The sequence below is a fragment of the Corapipo altera genome, unplaced genomic scaffold, assembly GCF_003945725.1.
Source record: "Corapipo altera isolate COAL_440 unplaced genomic scaffold, ASM394572v1 45, whole genome shotgun sequence".
Lineage (NCBI taxonomy): Eukaryota > Metazoa > Chordata > Aves > Passeriformes > Pipridae > Corapipo > Corapipo altera.
In genome coordinates, this window is record NW_020884877.1 from 13,834,625 (window position 1) to 13,860,305 (window position 25,681).

General features: G+C 37.7%; 1 protein-coding gene across 3 annotated transcripts in view; it reads right to left on the reverse strand.

Moving 5' to 3' along the window:
• Window positions 1–494: 494 nt before the first annotated feature.
• The window catches only part of ITGA6 (integrin subunit alpha 6), a 136,165-nt gene continuing 110,978 nt past the window's right edge, over window positions 495–25,681 (reverse strand). For 2 of the 3 annotated variants that reach the window (XM_027636719.1, XM_027636716.1), the window contains 24 exons: window positions 25,127–25,254; window positions 24,645–24,724; window positions 22,612–22,867; window positions 21,019–21,150; window positions 18,465–18,675; window positions 17,815–18,008; window positions 17,588–17,676; window positions 16,727–16,854; window positions 14,968–15,063; window positions 14,451–14,512; window positions 13,038–13,195; window positions 11,934–12,089; window positions 11,086–11,201; window positions 10,007–10,196; window positions 9,836–9,919; window positions 9,555–9,634; window positions 9,322–9,399; window positions 9,119–9,221; window positions 7,982–8,155; window positions 6,832–6,930; window positions 6,353–6,463; window positions 6,171–6,269; window positions 5,713–5,838; window positions 495–2,551 (listed from right to left, as the gene is read on the reverse strand). In XM_027636719.1, the coding sequence (XP_027492520.1) occupies window positions 2,411–2,551; window positions 5,713–5,838; window positions 6,171–6,269; window positions 6,353–6,463; window positions 6,832–6,930; window positions 7,982–8,155; window positions 9,119–9,221; window positions 9,322–9,399; window positions 9,555–9,634; window positions 9,836–9,919; window positions 10,007–10,196; window positions 11,086–11,201; window positions 11,934–12,089; window positions 13,038–13,195; window positions 14,451–14,512; window positions 14,968–15,063; window positions 16,727–16,854; window positions 17,588–17,676; window positions 17,815–18,008; window positions 18,465–18,675; window positions 21,019–21,150; window positions 22,612–22,867; window positions 24,645–24,713 (2,952 nt within the window). In that variant the 5' untranslated portion in view covers window positions 24,714–24,724; window positions 25,127–25,254 and the 3' untranslated portion in view covers window positions 495–2,410. Of the gene's footprint in view, window positions 2,552–4,172; window positions 4,303–5,712; window positions 5,839–6,170; window positions 6,270–6,352; window positions 6,464–6,831; window positions 6,931–7,981; window positions 8,156–9,118; window positions 9,222–9,321; window positions 9,400–9,554; window positions 9,635–9,835; window positions 9,920–10,006; window positions 10,197–11,085; window positions 11,202–11,933; window positions 12,090–13,037; window positions 13,196–14,450; window positions 14,513–14,967; window positions 15,064–16,726; window positions 16,855–17,587; window positions 17,677–17,814; window positions 18,009–18,464; window positions 18,676–21,018; window positions 21,151–22,611; window positions 22,868–24,644; window positions 24,725–25,126; window positions 25,255–25,681 lie in introns of all 3 variants that reach the window. The other variant, XM_027636717.1, reaches the window with a different exon arrangement.

The following is a 25,681-nucleotide window of genomic DNA, read 5'->3' on the forward strand; positions in this document are numbered from 1 at the left end:
CCCTGCAATTGTGTTACTGACTGTCAGTATCAATCTTTCACTGCTAAACAGAGATAGGTATATGAAGTCCTTGACCAATTTTGGGGGATGTATCCCTCTCCCCTACTTACTCAAACACTCATCTGGCAGTATTTAGGAACATTTTTAGGAGGCTGGTTGCATTGAAGGTCCCCTGGGCAGTGTGAGCTCAAGCATGGAGTGAGGAGAGGGCAGCTTGCCTTGCTGGGAGCTGACACTTGGAGCTCTGCCAGGCTCCAGGCTCTGCCTGACCCTGAGCAATGCTGGCAGCTGCAGCAAGTAGCAGAGAGCCTGCGAGCACGAGATTGTGCGTTATCTCCTGCAGCTCCTTGTCTGCCCCTCTGTGTGGGGCAGGAGCTATGGCAATATCGAGAATCAGAGAACTTGTTACTGTTTGTGGCTTTCAGCATATTCTACTGAACTCAGCTATGGCCACCTCAGTTAAGTATGATAAAATCACTATTACCAAGACAATGTTTAATTAAAAAAAATTTATTTCACACTTCTATACAAATATCCACAGGTCATTTCTAATCCTGGAATGATGTAGCATTGTTAGCCAGTACAATGAAAGTTTGAGATAAAAGTATACCAGTGACATGACTTATTTTTCAAGAACTTTCACTTTAACACTGCTAAGACATTCATGTTCTTAGGCGAGGGCCAGAATCTGCTTTTAGATTCAGGGCTATTTGTTAAGCTTCTTAGCCCCTGATTAGCCTGGCTTCTGATGTTGCTGAGCCTTTCAGCAAATAAGCTAGAATTTTAAAAGCTCAAACACTGGGTAACATCAAAATTCATATGCAAATGTTCATAAAAATCAGTCATAACATACTGAGATTATTTAGTGTTAAGAAAGATGAATGTAGTAAATTAATTGTAACTTTTTAGGTGACCACACCTTCGTACTAATGTTCAAAGTTAGTAGTAAAAATAAGACACTTGACAACTGCCCTCCTAGCAGGTTTTTACCCTATGAGGGGAAAAAGTACCAAGAGGTTTTTGCATAGTTCAAATTACGAGCAATTAAATGCATACTTTTTGAGCAGAATTTTGTTTCACATGGAATAAACAGTTTTGAACTAAATCTTTGTTCTTAAATAGTACCAACACTTTAAAACATGGGTAAAAAAGTAAACTCTTTAAATAATTTTATCACTTATGGTACAGTAACTAGATTACTGATGAACAACATCATGGTTCTGCTTTATCAACATTCAGGTATTTGAGATGATTCAGTAGTCTCAATGTGGATCAGCTCCAGATCCACACAGTTAAGGTACATGAGGCATCTACAGACTCCTTCAAGTGCTGTATAACAGTTGCAGTAGTCAATGCCTTTTGCCAAACAGGAAGTCCTTATGAAGCTGGAAAGCTGTTTTGAGAGAACTCACTTTCTTACAGCAAGTATAAAACTCTATCTAAACCCCTACTTCTGCTTGGTGTCCAAATCCTTAAATAGTCTGCAATAATATACAAATCATGTTACAAGACCTGATGTTACAGCACATAAACAAGTATCAGGAAAAGAAAGGCCCCATACACATTATTAGCATAAATATTTACATTTTTAGAAAGTATTGGCACCTTCAGTTACTTATTAAAATGCAGTGAAAGCCTCAGGTCTCATAATCTTAAGTTCAAAAACACAGTGGATTTGAAAATTCATTTAAGTCTTTGGCTAACAGTTAGTCAAAGACAATGATTTATAACAAAAATAAATACAAAAATGACTAAAATATATATATACAAAAAGTACATCTAATATTCAAGCCTCTCTTTTTAAAAAAAACCTGTGTATATTTGTTGTGAGCAAGAATCACACAATCTGATCTTAAAAAAAAAAATTAAAAAAATCAAGCAACATGACCCATTGCACATGTAATTTAAGATGATGCTTCTTGTTAAGCCCTAACTACTGCAGCAGGTAAAGGTTATGACTAAAGCAAACTTGCAGGTCTTCAGTTATACTTGAACAAAGTGTGTTAAGGCCACTGTGTGTTTGTAAAGCACTATGTATTGAGGGAACAATGGAGAACCTGTCTTGATGTTAATCGTCCATTCCTTACATACCAGGAAGAAGGTCAGGATCACAGGAAAAGGTCTGCTATAGTGGTTTTGCATATTTTGCAGAAAAGACCCCAAATCAACATAGTATTTTCTGAACTGTGGGTTAGATTTGAGGGGGGAAAGAGGCAGTCTGAAAATTAAATAATGCAAATAAAGTCTGTTGAAGCAATTTTAACTGTGCAAATAAAAGCCTCAGTATAAGTAGTAATATCTACAATCAAATGGTGAATGTCCGTAGTGTTCATAGGTCTAACTCCATCAGTATTCCATTAATGAAAACCTTAACCTCTATCTGAACTTTCTGGATGGAGAACATTTTTCCCTAAGAATAACTTTCATTTTCATTCCATTTTGTGAACCACTGTTTTGTCTCATCTTTGATCTGTCGCTCTTCTTTTCGAATTCTTACAGCGTGATAGCTGGGGACACTGTCTTCGTACCTGGAACGCTGGAAGAACCCACACTGGGGCAGAGGAGAAAAAGAACAGTTTAGGTTTAAGTTGCTGCCAAAGTACTACAATCATAGAGGCACTAAATTCTTCCTTTGCACAAGTACAAAGGTAAGAAAATTGAAAAGAAAAATATGTAAGCCAAAAACATAGCATACGTAGCTGTAGAAATGTGAGGCAGCAGGTCTTACATTGGTTATTCCAGCAGCACTTGAAGACAAATGGCACAGTCTGGCCATATGGTGGTAATCTAATACCTTAAAAAGATTCCCTCCAGTACAAAGCTGTTCATTCATCTAATTGAGAGCATTTACTGCTACACAATGAAGTAGGTACAGTTCAGGAAAGCTGCTTCTCCTGAATCAAAGGTAACTGTGTACTTCAGTGTCTTCCTGCATGGTGACATGATTTACCCTTAAAAATCTACAAAAAGACTTCAGAACCTTCAAGAAAAGTTACACTAGGGCCTTGTTTTTCAAAGCACCATCTCAACTATAGTCATCTGAACTAATTACACATATGCAGTATTAGAAACACAAGTCTTGCTTACTTTGCCATGGGAAATCACTCTAGATGAAATCCTGTACATTTTATTTGTGCTCTGCAATTTCTTATCCAAAGCCACTGTAAAAACTGATTTTAAATATAGAGGAACAGATTGAAATTAATTTCCAAACCAAAATGGAGCTATGGCCACCACGTTACCAAGATCATGACTGGCAGACACTCAGCTGTACATGCTTACAGATCACTGAGGTAAGATTAGGGTTAAGAGACATTGTGCCATCCAGCTGTCATTAGGTACTGCTGGGGGTAAGAAAAGATTAAAGTGGCAAGGTCTTTTTGTTCATAGTGTTTAGAGTGCTGGGTTTTTTGATTTTGTTTGGTTGGCAGTTTGAGGTTTTTTTAGTATTAGAACTTACATGGAACTGAATTAAAAAAAGTTATAGTGAGCATAGACCAAATCTTCAGCGATCTCATAGTTAAGATTTCATTAAACACTGTTTTGACATAATTCATGAAGAATTCTTCCCCACCCCCTGATCCCAAGCATCACTTACTGATATAATGTACAAACATGTGATATCTTAATTTGAATAAAGGTTTCTGGAAGCATAAAGCATCTAGTACCTTCAGCAAAGTGTGTTCCTAGAAAAGTGTACCTTAGAACTCAAGTAAAACAGATGTTTCCATGCAATAAATTCTCATTATGAAAACCCCTCTCATTACAAGCAACGTGGACCTTTTAGCATGCACTAAAGGTTAGTAAAGCAAGTTTATATATCATCCACGTTTATATATCTTTACATTTTAACTCTACAGTGTTGATTACCATCTTGCAAGCTTGAAGACTCACTTGTAGTGTTAAAACATAAATTTAAAAAAAGACTAAACCCCATTGCAAAAGAACAATATGTTTTCTAAAGAAATAAACAAGAAGTGTTTTAGACCAAGGTAAACACCTGTGTGTGTTCACATGCACCAAAGGCTGAAAATCTATCAACAGCATGAGCAAGCAAGTACAACAGTTTGAAATCCAAAAGTTAATAGAACATATGCAGAAAAAGCTTCACAGTTAGCCACCGCAACCAGAGCATGTGCCACAGCTAAAAATTAAAAAATATCATCAGTTACCAATTACAGAAGTAGATCAATACTATGCATCAGAAGTAAGCCTCTCTTTATCAGATGGCTGAGCATGGATCTCAGCCTTGTGATATGTGGCATCGTAATGATCTTTCTTATTTCTCTTGAAGAAACCACACTACAAGGAAGCAAGGTATTTAGTCAATTTTTATGGACTGGAAGATGTCAAACCTATTAAAACTAACTTTAATTAACTCTGTGAACTGTCTTCCTCTTATCCCTCTACAGGCCAACCAACAACAAAAAAAAAGTAACAAGAACTCAGCTGTTTCTAGATCTGAGAACTTCTTGGACTAACTTGATCTATAAAGTAAAAGAATCACACAAGTTATTAACAGAATAACCTGACAATATTATTTTAGAGGCATTCTGGTAAATTTGTAATAAATTGCTCGGATTTTTTTAAGAAAAGCTACAATAAAGTATGTCCAAGAAGCCTAGAAAGCTGTTTGTGGACCAGTGCACGGGACAGACAAGAACGAAGGGTAGAACAAAACCAATTACTGCTTTGACCTGTTCAACACAAGCTTTTACCTTAAACCAATTACGTATCTGTCTTTGCAGTATAATGTTTGTCCTTCATAATACAGCACAGTGTTTGTCATCAAAAGCAGCATTTTACACTCTGTGTGTGTGTAAAAAATGTTTGTATTTTCATGTGAAGTAAAACACCAGTAGTTATAACCTAACAGCCTACCTAAAGTATTAATTCATCAGGAACATATGCAGGAGCAGCTGGATATTTATTAGAAAATAAGGAAGTCATAACTATCCTGTGAGAAGTAACCTGCAGCAAATAGTAGTTCCTCAGTAAAGCTAATTGCTGCAGTTTTGCCAGAAAAAAGTGACAGGATAGTCTTCTTCACCTCTTCTTCCTTAATAACCTTCTAAAATAATCCCATAACAGCAAATACTAACTGTCTACCCTGTAAAAACTAAGAATAAAAGCTGTTCTGTTATACTTATAGTTGGCATTTTTACAAAGGTCATTAGAAAAATAGGTACTTTTTTTTTCTTTCTCAAATTGTTAACCTTTTGCTATACCTACTTATTTACTCCTCCTAAGATTTTTTAAAAGCCCATACTACAGAAATTCACCAGCACAGTTGGCTGTGTATTATTACTGTACCTTTTGGTTATTTTTATCTACTATCAGTTTAATGGTATTTCTAATGCTATGAGAACATAGCCCTGCTAAAGCATTTGTAAACAGCTCACATGAAGTTTTACACCTAACTGCAGAGGCTCATTAGCTGTATCCAGCTATGGTCTCTGAACATTTGTCTTGAGTTTTGCCCAGAGCTCAAAATACTTCCTTTTGAGAATGTGAAAACAGAAAAATTACATAAGTCTGTCCATATAACCATTTTCATTCCAAATGCTGCAAAATTGAGAAACTAATAATGTATGGTTTGAGCAGTTTTGCCCTATTTTGAGTCCCAAATACTTAATCATTTGCTTAATTAGTTTGCTATCTTGTCAGTTATAGAGCAGGAAATAAAAAATAGCCAGATGAATAAAAACTCACCTTCCACAGCAAGAATACCAACAGTGCAAGCATCAGTATTCCAGCAAGAATTGCCACCGCAATGATCCACCAGGGTACTCCCGTATAAAGGGCTACTGGTTTTGCAGGAAAGACAGTAACACGCACCTAAAGGACAGAAAATACAGGAAGATGGAAAGAGCATTTCTGAAAATCCACCTGTAATTATAAAGCTACAACATATACAGTCTTATCTCTTCTCTAATAAGATGTCTTCTACAAAATGTTTTTGAAGAAGAAGACATACTGGTATCATTTCAATATGGTAGTGAATTTTCCCAACCCAATTAAAAGGTAAAAATGATCAGTAATTCAAAACTTGGTTAAAAAGTTAGACTTTAAGCTAGTTTTGTTTTAAATTTGTTTGTTTCCTGGTCTTTTGAGATAAGCTGGAACCATCACAACCATAATACGTGATTAGCACTAAACACTGAACCTACCTGAGCAACTTCATTTGTGAGTTTAACATTCTTAGCTGCAGCAGGAACACTGATAGAAGCCCTAACAAGAACGTCCAGGTAATTCATTTTGGAGAAGTCCTGTTCCAAAATAAAATATGGGTATCAGGCACAGAACAGGAAAGAACCCTGACCTTTCAAAAATTGCAGGTAAGAAGACTTACCTCTAAGAAAGTGCTGTTCCACAGTCTGGAACGCAGCACAATAGATGCCTTGCTGTCTAAACCCTTCAAGGGACATTTTATGTCCACACACCGTGCATTTACATTGCAGTCCTGCAATTACAAATTTCTACATGTAAGTAAGATCACATTCTCACAGACTGTTTAAACCTCACCCCAAGAGTAAAAATTGGATTATATGCATGATACTTACATGCAAGAACCAGTATCCGTTTGTACTAACAGCAATAGAAAAATACCACGAAGATACTATTACCTGTTTATTTTAATGTAGATAACAATGCAAATATTCTTTCCTAGTTCTCTCTCATCAGCAGATAATCTAAATAGTCAAATTTTAAAAGCATTGGTACTTGGATGTAAGATAAAAACAAGACAGAGATAAATTCTTTCACCCTGACAAACTCAAAAAAGCCCTCTTAAGAGTGCAGGGGGGACATATCTGACCCAAGACTACATACCAAGATCTTGTGTTTTCTTTCTGCGAATAAAGGAAACGCTTGGCTGTCCGTGATCTGCTTCTCTGCAACCTCACGCTTCCTTCTTGAGTTATGGGATTCCTAAAAGGGGAAAAAAAAAAAAAAGGAAAAATTAGTTTATAATAAGAAGCTTTTAATTCTGACCCCATACAACCAGTGAAACTAGAGTTCAGTGAGTGTTTTCTTCTTCCAAAATCAGCACAAGTGACATCATTATATATATATCCCTATTTACCTGCATTTATTGCTAATAGTAGAGTCGGGACAGCTACTAAAATTTGAGATTACCTAAAGAAAGGCCAACTGACTATTTTCTTTAATAAGGCAAGGGGAGGTTTAGATTTATAAATCCTTCAGTGCTATCTCCATTTTTGTTCTAGATAAAGGGTATTAATGGTACTAAGCTAAAAGAATAAGGTTGTGCTGAGGCCAACAGATGCAGGGTTTTTTGAACTGTATAGTAATTACACTCAGTAAATATTATATTAATTAATATAGTGATCTGACAAGAATGGATTTATGTACATGCAGTTTTAATGGTGGAAAATAAAACTCCTCCCATATGATCTTAAAATTATATGAAAAAAAGAAAAAAGGCTTAGGTTTTAGGAAAAAGATATTGCTAGATAGGCACAATGCAGGCCTATAAAAATTGCTTGAGAAATTCTTTTTATTATATTTGTTGTAAATAAGTAAATTTAAGTGCAAGCCCTTTGTCTTTAAAAAATTACAAAGAATTCCCCCAGGCTGGGGAGATGTTTACAGTTATTTATTGTTTTCTGAGTAAGAACTTTTTTTTTGATTATTGAAGAGATTTCAATAATGCTGATGAAATTGGTTAGAGCAATCAGCAGTTTGATCTGTGTAAGAGCATATGCCAGGAGAGCCCATTGCAAAAACAGTCACACCAACACAGCATCTACCCTTTAGTGTATTAGCCTCATTAGCTGTTATGAAGCCTCCTAATAAGCTTAATCTTTGATACATTGTTTATGTATTGTACTTGTGAGCTTCTTTAGATAAAACAATAAATCCTTCTGGAGCAAGCTCTGATATGCCCTACTATCACATGCTGTGGTGTGCTTTCATGTTGTACCAATTCACAAACAGAAGACAGGGTAACATAACATACCACAAAATGCAGACTGTTGATTTCATTCTCAGGTTGACAGGAGACTTTTTCCAAGCCTTTGGAGTCTATTTTCATCAAATAAAGCAGCCATTTGCCATTATTAATTTCCTTAGGCCACTGGATGTCCAGGGAAGCAGTGCCAAATGTTTTCAGTGGTCTGCCCAAGTTAGTTACCTATTAAAACAAACGTTCTTTAAACTGTGAAATACTTTTTAAAGGGATTTTTTTCTTGAAAACATTATTGATTCAGCCAAGCTTTAAGCATGCAGCCAGCTGGAAATTTAGATCAGATGAAAGGCAGTCAAAGCACTACAAAGACAAAGCATATACTAAAAGTAGCACACTTGGATAGCAAGTAAATACAGGACTTAAGAATTAAAGAATTAAAACTCCCTAACATAAACATTTAGTTGTTGATTTTTAGAAATCTATTCTCATGTGAAATGACAACTCCAATTTAGAGTTAACAAATCATGCACTTACATAACTGAGGCAAACTGCAAGTTATGAGGAACTCTGACACACAGAGATAACCAGCTCTTGCTCTGATAAGTATGAAAGTTGTTTCTCAACCTCTTTTTTTTTTTGCTTAGTGTTACTATTCATGATAGCAAGTTCTAAATCAGATATTCTAACCCCTGCTACTGTAATACATGCATGCAGGTACAGAAGGAAATAAAGGACTGATGGAGATGGACTTTAATTTTTCTCTTAGTCTTCTCCTTGATTTATATTTGGCAGAAAACGAAACCAGTGGAGGGGCCTCTTGCAGTGTCTCCATGTGCCAGCTCAGCCCTGCAGGCAGCATGTGCCCATAACTCACTGCCTGTGGGCACCAGCCAATGCCTGGGCAGGCCACAGGCAGGTTCTGCTCTAACTTTTGTTCCCCACCTGCAGGACGCTTATGCCCTACAACTGAACGTGCATGAAGTGCTCCACAAAAAAAAAAAAAGTGTACAGACACTCAGGTCACTTCCTCAAAATATGGCAATAAAATATCAAAGCCTAAAGAAAGTCAGGAATTTGGTACAAAGAAAGCCAATTCAAATATATCAACTTTTCCAAGTATTCATACACATAAAATGATAAGCTGTGCATTTGATTAAAAGCAGCTGTTGACATTATCTAAATACTCACTCGGAATTCATACTCTATGAGGCTTCCAACGTTATCTTCAGATTTCATAGCACTCTCACCAACGATGTTACCTCCAAAATATACCTGAGAAGGCTTAGCAATTCTGTTCAGGTGGGGGTGGGGAAGGAAGACAGTCAGATTTATATGAGTCTGCAGCAGAACTGTCCCCAGACCCCCCCATTTGTTATGCTATCAACACTTACCCGGTGAGCGATAAAAGCAATTCAATAACCACTTTAGCACTGGCTGTAATTGGAGTCAAATTAACTTGAGTGCTTGTTCTACAATGAAAAGGAAACAATGGTGTTTATTTTACAAATGTAATGGTTTTCACTTTACTATTAAATTACTTTTGTGAAAGGAACAAATGAATTCAAAATGTTTATGACTGTATATAAAAACATAGCGCATGTGCATGAACACCAAGAAGACTTACGTTTCCAGCTTCAGGTTAATGTCCAAATCTGTTGTATCAACATTAACTTTAGTGGTGCTTAAGATCAGATAAAAGGTTACCTAGACAAGAAAGAATATAATGAAATATATAAACATTTTGTAAAATATATTGATATATGCAATACTATAAAAATGCACCATCAAGTTTTGGAGTTAAAAAGACAGGTACAAATCAAATTTTCAGTTACAGCACACAGAAACTTCAGACAACCGCAGTCAGAAATGAGATTTTACAACTTGAGTAAAATAGTTGCAACTTACATTGGAATTTCTCTTAAAAGGGTTTCCAAGTTCACACTCTGCTTGAGAACCATTTTGGTTAGCACCACACGTTAGCTGTTTTTCCTGATTGAACAGAATACATTTATCAGTATTAAAATTACCTGAAAATATTTAAAAATTTTTAACATATTTTCTCTTAAAAATACTTACAGGATAACCCCTCATCTCCCTGAATGCAGAGTACGTCAGACTGTCTGGAAAAGTTGCAATTAGTTTAGCTTCATATGCATCCTCACCATCTTCTTGTGGATTTTTTAGATTAGATGGATTGTTTGTCACTGTTATTTCCAGGGCAATATCTTTCTGATCTTTCAGAACAAGCACTGGCACGTTGTTTTCCCTACAGAAACAAGAGTATGCAGGGTTGTGTGCATTAGGAAAACAAATGCGTATGAAAGTTTGCTTCTTCTCATGGTTTACTTGAATAGAATTTCCTGTATTAGCAAGAATTACTGGAAGGCTATAAACACATGAACAGTCAGGTTTTTTTCCCCAGACCAGTATTTCATCTCTGAAAGTGGCCAGCAGTTAACAGGACAGAACAGACTGATAAATCCCTCAAGTAATCAAGTTTATAGTATTTCTGAACCAGCACTTTCATCTGATTCACGTTCACTAGTGATGAATTTTCTCCAAATCAATCTACTGATCTGCTTTTTTCTTGTAAAGTGCACGATTTGGGCTTCTGAGTCAGGGTGTGGCCCTCACTGCTAAAGGTGACTGACTATTGACAGTGACTAAACACACCTCCTTCTGTTTGTTTTACCCCTTTTCTAATTTCACTGGCCTTCCAGGGAGGAGGGATGCAGCAGGGATGTTTGTGACAGTGAAATGGTTACTCTGTTTATTTCTCTGTAACTGCTTGTCTTGGGCTACTAGACTATACTACGTTGAGTTGTCATACTCACAATAAAATTTCATCTACAAAACAGTGTCACACAGTAAACTACTGCAAGGTTGGTTTAGAATCTCATTTCTCCAGGTGTCAAAATCTTTTTTCTTTTAGCCCACACCTGCACAGTTGTGGCCATTTGACTCTGTACCACTTTTCTTCTCAAGCTCATCCTCTCTCCCCTCTTTCCTCCTTCTGACAGATCAGTACTGTTACACTGGGTTGTGTTTGCCAGACAAAAAACAAAGCTGCTCTCTCTCCCAGAACTCTCTCCTAAAAGTTCTTTTAAGCACTTGTTAATAATTTGAACTTTAGCAATGCATTAATCAAGGCTTACAGCGGTAAAGAAGTGAACCTGTCTTCGTTTCCTTCTCTAGTGCAAAACCGGTACTGAAGTTTCAGATTGCTGTGACATTCATTGTCTTCTCCACATCCTTCTTTTAAGAACTCCACCTAAATAAAACCAAAACAATTTTACTGCCTGACATACGATAGTAGCTTAAAACAAGATTTCTCAAGTGCACTGCATAAAGCACTTACACAGAACTCAGAGACACTTTCCTGGACAGAGGTCAGATTTTCACCTGACTCTTACTTCTTGCCTGTCGAGTTTTTCTTTGTGAGATATATAGCCCTTGATCTTGGTAATTTAGAACTTGAAATGTAACTAAAAAGCAGAGTTGAATAATTCTAAGTGAGAATTCTAATAAGGAAATACATCCTTAAGTCTGATTCTTCAGTGAGCACTGAGGAAATGCAAACTTTTAACTGAGGTATTCTCTCCCTTTTACATCACTACTGCAGTCATTGCTCAAAGGCTGTTACAACATCCAGTGGAAGAATTAAACTGTAAGTTATTTTGTTATGTGAGACAAGTGTTCACAGCAGGAGACAATGGATTTCCATTTTTAGTCAAAAGTACATTTCCTCCTAAACTTACTGGGGAGAGGAAAAAAACCCTAGCACCTATGCCATCTTCACTTTTGTTGCAAAATAAATGCAGGATCTAGTTCATAACATGTGCTAACAAGTTCAGAACAAAATATAAAATAATAAGCCAGTAGTTGCAAGTCCAGTGCCACCCCAGTTGTTTCCTTTGGCCATCATTTAGCTTTCTACAGTCTTTAAAATTCAGTTACTTATAGATGTGCAGATTTATATGAATATGTGATATCAAAGGCTTACTTTTGTGGTCTTTGTTTCAGATTCATTTGAATTTAGAATTGGTATAAGATCTGGAAGTGCACTCTCTTTTCTTGTGGACGGTGAGCTAGACTCCAGGCCAGCAATTTTAACACTGACTGATACTGGAATGGGACGTAGCTTATCTTTAATTTTTTCCTGTTAAAATATTAAATAAAATATTAAAATAAATGGCATAGTTAGTATACAATGCAGAGATGAAAAACAACACAAAACCAAGCTTTTTCTAAACAGCATTTTCTAAACACATGCAAGAACACAAAGTGCACAGCCTATCTTTCTTTTTCCTGGCTTCCCAATCTGATGATTTCTCTCACCATTAAGAATTCTTAGGAACAAGAGATGGTAATTCAGGCAGGTAAAATTCACACTCCAGCAGTAAAATAAAATTAGAATAGGTTGGACTGAGCTCTGAGCAACCTAGTTTAATAATGGAAGGTGTCCCTGTCCATGGCAGGGGGGTTGGAACTGGATGATCTTTAAGGGTCCCTTCCAACCCAAACCATTCTATGATTCTATTGCATAAATTCAAGCTCTTTAATCTGCTGTGGTCAAAAGAAACCTCAGAGGAGGACTCATTCCTGCTGAGCCACAGAGAAGGAGTTTGTTCAGTTCCTGGAGCAACGCCACCGTTAACGGGCAGTGTAGCAGCCAAGTCAAGAGAGCACACACCAAGCTTTCTTGCCCTGCCCATTCACTCCAAAACCCATGGGTTAAAATTCTTTTCCTAGACAGTCACACCATTAAATTCTGTAACAATTACTTCTGTTGGAAACAGCTCTCCATTTCTGGCATTTAGTTCCTCTCTATTGTTCAAAATCAGTTCAGCTCTATTGACCTCCAGAGCATGCTGCAGTGGCTACAACTTTTATACATACTTTGCAAGAAAAGCAACAGGAGGAAGCAGCATGAGTGCAGGGAATAGTAAAGTACTAAACTATGGGGGAGTTCTATTTTTGAAGCTTTATATTGCATGTGGCTTTTAAATTGTATACAAAGATTCCTTCCATGAGGCTGAAAAAGAAAAAAGCATTTTTTTGGTTTAAATGGATCTAAATGAAAAAGAAATAAAATACTCTTCCTTACCTGTAGTACAAGCTTTGTAGTCACACACTCCCATGAGTTCTGTCCCCTCAGGGTTGTACTTGCAGTAAACTGATCAGACGAGTGGTCACTGAACCGTACCCTGGACGGCAGGCCCAGCTGCCGCCTCTCGTTTTCCACTTCAAACGTATAGTTGATCTCTGTGTGAAAAAATAAAATAAGTCACCACAAAAAAAGAATCATTGCCTTATTAAAAAGAACTTTAACTTCTCCAGGTATGATCTTACAGCATTATTCTGGAAGATTGTTTCAGCCAGTCCTGGGCTTCACAAACTGTTTTCAATTATTTACAAAACTTTCTGTCAGTTTTGTCTCACCACAGTCAAGGGCCAGGAACCCCATGCATGATCTGTAGTGAACTTCTAAACCAAATCCTGATATTCCCTAAGTACACCGTTCCTTTACGGGAGAGCTGTAATTGCTGCTGCAGAGCCAGCAGAGGGCTGAGGTACCATAATGTAAATATCCCAACTTGGCTGTCTGGGATTCCTGTTGTGTCCCAAATCACACCTGAGAGCCAGCAGGATTTTGAGGTCAGAGTACACTGTTAATTTTAACACTGAAACATAAGTGTGACTAGAGCTTTCTAGTTGTGTGCTAAGGCATGTTTTGATAGACCTGAACTCGGTGCGTGTTTTAATCATTCTCTTTACTAAGCCAATTCAATGTTGCACAGATGGGAACAGCACTGAGTGTGCCAGGTCACTCACAGATGGACACAGGGAGCACCCTCTGAGAGCTGGTAGCACTTGACCTGTTGATGGACCAGGACCTCATTCAGGCACATCCTTCAGATTTTACAAGTAATAGAGAAACTCAACACAGGAGGAAAATGAGCTTTGGGCTTAAAATTCTTCTAATTTCCTCTCAAAATCCTACACGGTTCTCCAAGAGATAGTAACAGCACCATTGTAACAAGTGCTTTACATTTTTGACTATAATTGTGGCACAGTCTTCCAGTCTTCTATTAATGCAAATTTTTTTATTTCAGTTACTGATCTCCACGAAACCATTTCATGAATACAGGACACAGTTTTATAGGGTAACCCTACAATAAGAAATAATGCTTACTAACAATATATAAAATGGGCTTTTTAAACTATTGTCTAAAGCAGCAGTAACCTAGAGAGGCAAAATGGTTTGGGTCTGTATGGCAGCCATTTACTCACTAGCAGTTAGAAAATTTCTGTCATCCACAGAACAGCTTAACACACCAGCATGACTAACTACAGATAGTGCAACATCTGACCTTAGTAATTAGTCACATTTTGAATTTGACAGTCCCTGTCTGAGTCACTACAATTTGAGTACTACTCTTCCATGATAAGCTCTAAAGAAAAAAAGAAAACAAATCACATGACAAACAGATCAAAAATCTTTATCTTCAAAACTTACTTATTCTTGGATTTAAATCTCTGGGATTTGCAGCATATTTAAAACATGCTTTCACATCCATCCTGTAAAAAGTACAGAGAAACTCATATTAACTTTACTAAGGCATGGTCCAACAGACTGAAAAGTTTTAATAGTGCATTCACTGATCTTATCAGTCTTATGACTATGGTATTTGCTGCTTACTAGACTGGATTACAAAGCAAGAAAAAATGGTTAATAAGCAATTAGAAAAATTTTCTGGCATTTGATCTTATGTCTCTACTCAAGAGAAAGCTGTTCAAGCCCAGATATTTGTGTTAAAAGTAATTTTCAAAAGTAGACATTATGAACAGAACATATTCCACACCTTGTCTTTAGCACAATAGTTGTAAGAAATTCAGGAAGTCAAAATGCAGATACATTTGCTTAACCTGCACAATTGTCATATCCCTTCACTTTAACATCGTCACTGAATGAATTTTGGCAACAGAAAACTCAATACACCAAGGCTTCTGATAGAATAATTTTTTTTATTTACCATATCTCACTGTGGTCCTCAGGATTCTTTTTCTTTAGATCAATTCTGTCAGGCTGTACTGTAATGTTTTTTCTAATGCTAATCACAGGCCGAGATCTTCATTTGAGGGAAAATGGGGAATGAAAAGAAAGAATAAAAAAAAGAGTTTCTGTTAAGATTAATGAAATAATTCATGTGAATCCCAGATGCCCTCCACACCTGCACTGATTTGCAACAAAGACACCCCAAGAAAAAGATTTTGGTTTTGATACTGATTAGAAACAAAAGAAAACTATTTAAGCAAAGTAAGCAACAAAGAACAACCACCATTGTACTGAATGCCTGACAGGGAAGCAGGCTAGCTAATGTGGTGATGTTGTGGTTGTCATTTTATACACTTATGAAAAACAGGAAATTCAGTTGTGGTTTCTACCCCAACAGTAATTCAGCCCCTGTGAACAACTGTAGGTACTAAAATTCATTCAGATTAATGTTCACAACAGCTTTAATGTGGAGCCTGGGTGGCTGCGGGAAATGTTTTCATTGCCTAATTCCTCTGCATGGAGGCTGTTACCAGAATTCAGCCTCACAACTTTCCTTTTCGGAAGGGACAAGAGAAGACATTTCACATGACCAAACGAATGATCTGATCCTGTTCTCATCAGAGCACCTAGGGCCTGTTTAAAGTAGGCAGTTAGCCACCTCCTCCATTTAACTGGGCCACCCCTTTCACTGTTGGTCACCTTAGAGGCTTTTGTTCTCACCTTGGTAAAAGTTTCTATCCTGCCCTTATCAGCAAAGATTAAAGTTCCTTTTGAGTAAGTAGAACACTTAATAATCTAATCAACTCCTCTTCCACCTACTCTGTTCATGTGAGTTGCTTTTCCTGGGTGCTGTTCCAGTATATTCAAGAACATTACAATTATGTACACAGATATTATACATTTTAGAGATGGGATTTTCTGCCGGAAAAGTAAAGTTGTTTTCACTCCCAAAATGCAGATAACCAGTTCTGAAGTTTTTGCTCCTCCTCCATTGGGACCTGACAGCAACCACCTGAACTTGATGCAGCATTCACAGCTCTGATGATGAGACAGAGAGTCCTCTTCCTGCCCATTACTAGTGATTCAGCTTAACAGTATGTTAAACTGGAAAAAAGCAGAGGTCTGCAAAAGACTGACTTCATCCCTAATTTAGGCATGTATTACAGAAATCCCAAAGGATCTTATCTGCAGGGCTTCCTCACTGCTGTTTCATGGACCCCAGTGTAACTTCCACAAGGCTTCAGCCTCACTGGTTTGGATCCTTGGCTATGGAAGTGGGTGTTGGTTCTGTTTTGCTTTGTTCCATCTTCAGCAAGGCACGGTTAGATTATATAACAGCAGCAAACAAAAGCACTAGCAAACATATCTGTTAACTTCTCCTTAAGGCAAAGGAATTACTTCTCACTCTTAAATTCAATTAAAGGACAGGCATGCAAGCTACCATGGGGCAAAGCTAAGGTACAGGTATACTGCACACACCAGCATTTCACAGGAACTGTCCACATTCGCCCTCTTACCCTGAACTGATTGCAAGGCAGTTTCTCAAGGAAAAGAGGGGGATAAAATAATAAACCAATTTATGGAATTTCTGCCTCCCCCCCGACCCTGAATTTCTACCTTCTAGTAGGAAAAATATACTCCAGGCCCAACAGCTTGTTGTTACTACTGAGAAAATTGTTTTTAAAAAACTAAAATCAAAACCTTGGTGTAATTAGTTAAGGTTCTGTATATAATACCTGTACACATTTACAGAATCTGAAAGGGAACCAACAGCAATATCAGGGTAGGAATTTTTATCCAGGTCCATGTTTCCAGCAATAGAGTAACCAAAGAAATTGGTGTTTGTTTTTTCACCATCAAGAATCTAAAGAGCAAACAGATTGAGGAAATTCAGACATTTAAAAGTTATAAAAGTGAAATAACTGAATATAACTATCTTATGGCCAGAAAAAAAACCAATGAAATAGAACCTGTGAAATAGGATCTCTGTGTTCAGTTCAGGTAGATGACACTGAAGTGCCAAGATGATTTGCTTTTCTTCCAAGAAGTTACTTTGCAATAGCAGTGAGTACCAGAACTTACTCGTATGCATAGACATGTTGCTTAGTTTATCTTTACTTACAGTATTTATGCACTATAGACACTTGAAACTGAAAAAGTATTCTAGAAAGTATTCTAGCAGTATTCTAGGGAGTGCAATCAAGTTCCATTCTCACCTTGCAAACTGGACACAGTGGTCCTGAAAACTAAAAAGGCATGAACATTTTTTATTTAAGAAGAAAGTGTCGTAGTAAAAGAGAAACCCAAGAAACTAATTATTTTCAAATCACCAGATTTACTTTTAAAAATCCAAAACTATACATCTACATGCCTTTTTCCTTCTCTACATGCTATTACTGCTAAAGGATGGCCCCAGAAATAAAAATATGTATTAATATCAAGAATTCCTAATCCTTCTGGTCAGCACTGCAATCTTTGAAGGGTCCTGTGACTTTGCTGCATATCCACCACCCCACTAATAGGGAGAAGATGGATAGCCCTATCATTTCTTTAATTTTGTTCAAGACTACTACTTATATTACAGGTTATTTCATTACCTGTGCTGGTTTTGTATTTATTCCACTCTTGGATCCATGATAAATGTATACTTTGCCAAAACCATCATACGGAGCCCCGACTGCGATATCTGTTGAAAGTAAGTTGCAACATCTAAAATCGTTCTTGCTCTTTCTGCCGTGTGCAATCACAGCAAGGGTAAGATGTTTCAAGTCTGGCATCAGCAAAACAGTCACGTACATTTTTGTTGTCAATGTCTTCCACTTACCTGGATACCCATCCTGATTAACATCCCCAACGTTTTCAACTGCAAGCCCAAACATGGAGTCGGCGGTTCCATTCAAGCGAATGGGTTTCACTCCTTCCCACTTGCCCTGGCGGTTGACGTAGACATACACAGCACCGCCGATATCGCCGCTTCTGTCGAAGTACTGCGGGGCTCCCACAACAATGTCTTGCCATCTTAGAATTAAAAGATAAAAAAAAAAAAAGCAGTGCTTTTGTAGAAGAACTGTGAAAAGTAACTGATCAGATTGTGGGCTAAAGATCAGCTGCCCAAAGAGCTGCTGAACAAAGACCAGAACATGCATTAAACTGGTTGAGTAACAGCCCCACTTGACACCACAAGCTGTTTCATTCCTTTGGTGGCATACGAGGATCTTCTATCTAGGGTCTTCTTTGCATATAAGAGTGGTTCCTTCTTTCATTGTTTACACTAATTGTTTAAATAAAACTCTTTTCTATAATTAGAAACATAGACTGTGTCCTGACTGGTTCTTCAAGATGTTTGCCATTTCCTCCAGCAAAACGTGGAAGGTGTGATTTGGCATCCCTTATACTTACAATGTGAAAACCAAAGCAGAAATAAGCAAGATTGTTATCCCTTGTACAGGCAGCAGGAGTTAACCACAGCCATACCCATCACTGTTGAGGTCCACAACAGCAACATCATAGCCAAAAGAAGAGGCCAGCCCTTCTCCTTCAAACATGTGCTCCAGTGAAAGTGCTCTCTGATTTTTCTCTTTTTTCAGTAAAACAACTGCTCCGCTGTGGTTGGCTCTTGGGGCACCAGACACAAAAGTCATCTCATCTTGGGAGACAATTCCTTTACCAGAGTCCAAAGAGAAACCTTTACCAAAGAAAGAAAAAAAATATAAACAAACTAAATAACAGCTTGCATTTTAATACAAAAAATAAAAATTTTCCCTGCTATATTAAAGTGGTACACGGAATACAAGTTTTATCTAAAATACAGTAAGATATGGGATAGGGCTGGGAATTGTCCATTTCTATTTGGACTTGTGGATGCAAGTTTACAAATTGACACTCCTCCACACATTACATTCAAGTATTTCTCCCACAGAATGTGTAATTTCATTGCTCACTTGGATCTGCTTTTCATGGACACCAAATACAAGATCATTTTTAAACATACCAGCTTAGAAATGACACCACCTTACCACTTCAATATAGCTCAATTATCTCACCTCTGGCAAAACTATAAGCACAAGTCAATATCGTTCTGTTGCAAACATGCAAAATGTGTTGCACAAGCAAAGTGTTCCACATGAATGATGTATACAGTATTTGAGAATCAGCTTACACAGTAATGGTGAAATGGGCAATATTAATTTAGTGCAGCCCTAAAGGACATGTTGAAATTAATTTAGTCTTACCTATTCTTTATAAAAATCAATACATTTTAAAATATGAAAAACCAAGTGAAATGACTATACTGCATATAGCAACATATCCAACAAAGGCCAAAGTTGAAAACTGCACATGTTGCAAGGTAGGAAGATACCAGCCAGCAGATGGGAGTCTCCCTTCTGAAACACTTCACCACTACTATGAAAACTCTCAATTACAGCAATTCACAATGAGACAGTTCCAGAAAAACTGACGGAGTCCCAGCTGGGGGAGGGATGAGAGGGTTTGGAGACATGACATGACAGATCAGTGTTTCTCTGAAGCCTGGTTACTTTGCCATCTCCTCTTCATCTGAATCCCTGGTTTTACATGCTTTGCTTACAATGTATTTGAGATGAGAGGGGATAGAGGGGAGAGGATCGTGTCAAAGGTCTGGAGATTATATCTGACCAGATGCTGCCACTTCATGTGGTCACAAACCTAAGTAGCTATTCATCATTACATCCACTGATTTGTCCACCTGTGTGCTGGGAGGCAATGTTTTGTACACAAACTGATCTGGATGGGTATCAGATACCGCTGTCAAAAATAGAAGACCTGTAAACACGAGTGAAAGATTGAAGAGAAAAAAACAGCAGTTAAGCAAAACACCTCTAACCATGTTCACTTACTGTCTGAACAGAGGGAACAGAAATGCCAGTGAAGAGCTGGCTTGTCTGGAAGTGGTTTTGATTATGACAAATCAAAGGCAGCATTTACATTTAGGAGATAAATGTATTTGTCATGAAACTGCAAAAAGTCAGAATGACTGTTCGCAGCAAAAGGCACCTACCTCCACAGCACTCCTGACCTTACCAATTCTTATTTCACCAGAAGATGCTATCAGCTTGTCTAACTTAAGCTCTTAGGATGGCATTTTTTAATTGTTATTTTTACACCAAATAATTACTCCTGATATTTAACAGAAGTTTATGCTCTATTTCTACTAACAGATGTGTAGCTCTAAGTTTGCTCTCTTCTTGACTTGCTTTTACTTTTCAGATTAGCAATGCCCTTCCCATCTGTTCAGCTTTCCACCACTCACACAGAAATTCCAGTCTCAAGTTACCAAAACTGTATTTGTTGCATACTCCGAAAGCAGTGGATCAACACACAGAAATCTGCACCAGTGCAGAAAGATTCTTTACACTGAAAGCCGTTCCAAAATTGCAGCATAGCCTTTTCTTTGCACCAATGTATCTCACTGGTGTACAGAAAGATCCAGTGGCCAAAAAACATATTTCCGCTTTCATAAGTGCACAAAAGACAAGACACTCACCTCCTGCAACACGCATACAAAATATAAACAGTACTTATATGTCAATATTTTAAAGGTCTGTAAGGTCATTGGAGTTTTGAAAACTTGAACAACAAAAGAATTGCACTCATCTACAAGGAGAGAAATCTGCAATCTTAACAATTACATCCAGAAACTCAAATTTTGATAAGCCTTCTGATAGCACGTAGCAGAGACCCTGTGACTAAGGACTACAGATCTACACACTGTACTGAACCATCACACTGATTATAATCACTCCCTGAGATTCTGTAGGTCCTCATCACAGCTCTTGAATCCCACCTTACAATGGCAGCTCTTCCAGGTACCTCAGCAGTATCATCTTACACTTAAAACTGGCCCATAAATGTGAATTATCCAAAATGGTGAACATGTTACAGGGCCACAGTGAAAGATCTTCTGGTCCCATTTCGTATCATCACACCAGAATGGGATCATAAATGTTTAAGAGGCCTAAAGAGATTTACCATATGTATTTAATCCTACCTAAGTAACTGTTAGCTGGAACAGGAACTAGATTCTTATCTTGGCGGCTCTCATCACCAACTTCATAAGGCCCATCATCAAAGATACCCAGATCATAAAATGTCTGATTCTTTTGCTCTGCACGAACCACCCCTGAAAAAATGAAATGATAAAATAAAAGCAAATGAATGGTGAGAAAAATAACAGACAAATGGTTCCCAACTTATATCAATTATGTTGAATGAGATAGTGAGTGCTGTTAAAATGGGACAAACACAGAATAGTGCACTGAGAATAGTGTTCTCTCTCTGTTCTGTCTGTGTGGCAGAAGCTCATGCTGTTCTACAGAGGCCATACAATGATCTGGAAAACATGGGATACTAAGAAAATTCTCAAACACACATGGAACCAATCTGGTCAGAAACTACCCTCATCATTTCTTAGCCTCATACAGCTTCTCTTAAAAGGGAGATAAGTACACAGGAATTAAAAAAAAAAATAAAACTACTGTTCAGCTATGACAAACACCAGTGGTATATTTAGAAACAGTATTTAAGGGGAAAGAGCTATTGTTCAATAAAATGTGTGCTTCCCTTTTATCAACAGGCGTATTTAATGTTTTGGCAAGCACAAACATGTTTTTCCATTATACAGAAGAGTAGTCTTAGGACTGTCCTAGCACTTCTCTGCAATTGAAGTAAAATGGTGTCTGAACTCAATATGCTGTTTCAGCTTAGTCAGATTCTGTTGACAGATACGTGGAAGATTAAGTTTTCACTAAAGTACACCTTGTGCCAGAGCTTAACTCAACGATTTTGCACGGTTCAGGTGGCAGGCACAGGTGTGCGAGGTGGAAAAACATAGTGGTTGGAGGATCAGATGTTCTCAAGAGTGAAGAATTCACAGCTGTTGGTGTAATGAAGTGTGATGGGAAAAATCACTTCAAGAGACTGAGCTGGCCATTTAGATGCTTCTCAACACAAACTAACAGAGAATATCTTACGGTTTTTTTCCCCTCAGTTTTGGAATATCTCCTGGATGATACACAGTACTTGGCTCTTAAACAGATGATCCATGAAATTTTACATGGATATGCATGGATTTAGGTATGAATATATGTCGAATTGCTCTGCTCAGTTATCTTCCTGCAACTCTCCGGTATTTAATTTGGAAAGTACTACTGTTCACAGACTTCACAAAGAATAAAGTGGAGAACACTACAGGATAAAGATCTCAGTGTAGCTATCTAACATTTGCTCAAACGCAGAAAAAGGCTGGTCAAATAATTTTTAAAAATTTAGTGATTTGTTCCACTTGTCAAAGTAAGCCCTCAATCTCACCATAAGATTAAACTTATAAGGGAAAAAAATGCTGTATAAATGTGCAAAGTTTCATTATCTATTCATATACTTCAAGGATATTTAAAGAAACTGCAGTAAATAATTTTGATACAGAGGTATAGCATTTTGTGAAAAGAGGGTTAAATCATTACATCCCTATTATTCCCTCCCCCATCCCAAAAAAACAAAAAAAAAAGTAAAACTTTGGATGCAACCCTTGAGAGCAGCCTCAGAGGAAATGGGAAGGGTAGGCAGGAAGGAAGCCAAGTCATACCTTTCCAATTGTAAGTGCCTGGGGCACCAAACACAATATAATGATAGTCTCTAGTAAAAGTAGCAGCAACACCTTGCTGACAGGAACCAAACTTCTCATGGCCTCTTAAACGACCGTCACAAAAACTCCAAACTCCATTATCCATATCATCCTTAATAGTGAGGTCCTGGCTCAGCACATAGCACCTTCCAATGATATCCCGGGTTTCCTGCACTGTGTTTACATACTGCCTTTTCTCATAGCGATGTGCACAGGTCTGCAAGACAGAAGAAATAATAGGTGATGTTTTCTGTATGTTGTATGCAAGTCATCCCAGAAGGCTGGTCTCCTTCAGCAATCCTTCATGCCAACAATGCTGTAACGCACCTTGTAGACGTATCTCTGTTGCAATGCTGAGTCCAATGTTTCCTGTGGGCAACGTATGGGAAAGGCTGGGCAGCTACAGACAAAGCCAAAGCAGCCAGCTTCATGGTCAAGGAAGGCCACATGGTTAAATCCCTAAAGCCATTCCCGATACCTAAACCCTCTCAAGAAGTGAGGAGAGAACCACTCTCTCTCACGCAAAGAAAGAAGTGTCTGTGTTTCCCAACATCTCTCAGAGTTAAATGACTTACACACTTGTTCAGGACATGAGAAGCTGGTTCAACTACCATCTACCTGAGACCATTCAGAACTCTCCCCTTCCAGAAAAGTGCCACTAAGCAGAGGCTGAAAGTTTTACCAATGAAGGGAAGGGAAGTTGTTCCTACTTCCCACTTATAGGATAACTGTCACTGGGACAGAGCTGCAGCACTAAGCACATCCTGTTCCTTATCCTTTTAGACTGCTCCCCTGGGAACAGAATTCTAATCAAATATTTAACACAAAGGATGAATAACCACTGGGTTAAGCAGTGTAATTGCCAAACCACTATAAAAAAAAAAAAGTGAACAATCAAAGCCCTTTGCCAGCAGTATTCCTTGCAGAGCCAGATGTAGCAGGTGTGTGAAGAGCACAAGCAAGTCAGGTTCCTCAGCTGACAAACCTTTTCTATGGTTCCTATCAAGGCCTAAATATTAGGCAAACACCCAGCTGCTCCACATTTAGAGCACTGTAGTACTGTCCTGCTGCAGAGTGACCTGCAGGTTGCTCACATCTCATCTAATAAGTGCATTTCCCAATTATCACTCACAAAGAAAAGTTCCTTCTCAGAAAAGACAAGACACCATTAGTTGATGAACAATTAGTTAATGAACAGGACTGCTTACATCTGCTCTTTTTCCCCTTGGGTTCTGAGACAGACAGAACCTAGTTATTACTGCTTCTATATACTTAAATACCCTTAAATAACCAGATTCACATGCTGAAGTCACCTGCTTCCAGTTTTGGACACAGTGACATTAACCAACAAAAATATAATTAGATGGGGAAGCTTCACTGCAGACCTATTTTATGATGTAGCTGGTATCCTGCAGCACCATGAGAGGTTTATTTAACTGAGAAAGACTTTAAAAAAATAACATTCTCTGGTAACTCTCAAAAGGTTTTTCTCTCTGTTTAGCATAAAATAAAGAGTATCTCTGTACTGTATAAAATAAAGAATAGTTAGTTGTCTTACTGCAGTGTAATGACCACATTAATTCACAGATGCAACTCAAAGTCCCTGATGAAAGGTAAAGTGAGCCCGATCATCCTGGAAAACAAACTGATGACAACCTGCTACTTTTATGACCTACACTACTCTTCCCTATTTCTGCGATATTTAAAAGAAACGATGTGTATATGACAAAAAATAACTGGCACCCTTGAAAACTGTCCATCCTAGATTGTTACGAAGGTTACAAAGAGAGGCTAAATCTCTTTATAAGAGAGGCTAATTTAAAGCTCTTACAATCTCAAGCGCCTTACTTTGCTAAGGAGACATTTATGTCTTTACCTACAAGGAATCACAGGAATAAACTTAGGCAAGTTACCTTTCAGCAAGCTACACAGAAACATTTAGAACATTTACTGTAGACCTCAAATGTTTTCATAAGTTAGTCCTTTACACTTACCACCACATTTCCTCCTGGCCCTTGACTTTGGACAGTTACACCCATCCATTGGTCCTCTTTACTCTCCATCTTCGGGTCAGCTGCAGAGTATCATAATACAACTTAAAATATTAAGAGTTAACTACATTTTCTTTTTACTTTTCTTTTTCTCTGAAGTCTGTCAGAAGAAGCACTTCACACAGAACACCAGACAGTCTGCAGGTGGCACTGTCTGTACATTTTATCACTAACAATATCCATTTTAAAAAACACTTCTAGCCTACTACTTCATGTTACATCAATTTACAAAAGAGTAAGAATCTACCAATATTTAAGCATCTCATACTATCTTAGCAATTAAGCTACAACTTATTCTGATGCAAAAAGGAGTTATGTATAAATTCCCAGAAGCAACTGTCTGATACATTGCCTCTGGAAAGGACATCAAACAAGAAAAATCAGACAACTCTTTAAATTAAAAACAAAAGCACTGAAAAACTTACTCTCCTCATCAAATTTGATACGTATGCAATTTTTATTTGGAAATGCAATGTCACAGCTGTACAGTCCTCCTGTTCTGTTGGCTTGTTGGGCTGGAAAGGCCTTTTCCCGAGGAGCTCCAACCAGCAATCTGCAGGGAAAGAAAATAATTTAAAGAGATCTGTAGAAGGAATATTAGAGAAGAGGAAGGCAACAGAATCAGAAAGCGTTTTCATCACATTGCTAGAGGTTTGACATGTAAACACTTGAAGATGGATGAAAAGCTACATCACAGCACTGCTCTTTTAAAAAAAAAAATTAGGGGGGGAAAAGCTGTATAGCAGTAACAGTTCTGCAATTATTGGCCCTGCAAAGCAGTACCTGTATTGTTATTACTGCTATCATTGTTGCAGTATTCACTAACAGTGGCTGATAAAAGTAAAGTAGGTGTCTGGCAATTTTGCAAACAGGGAGTCAAGTGGGGTATTTTTTTTGCCTTACTAGGAATTGTTGATAAGGGTGGGAAAAATATTGTTTCTAAAATGACCAGAAACCCCCCAAACAGTAAATACAAGTGG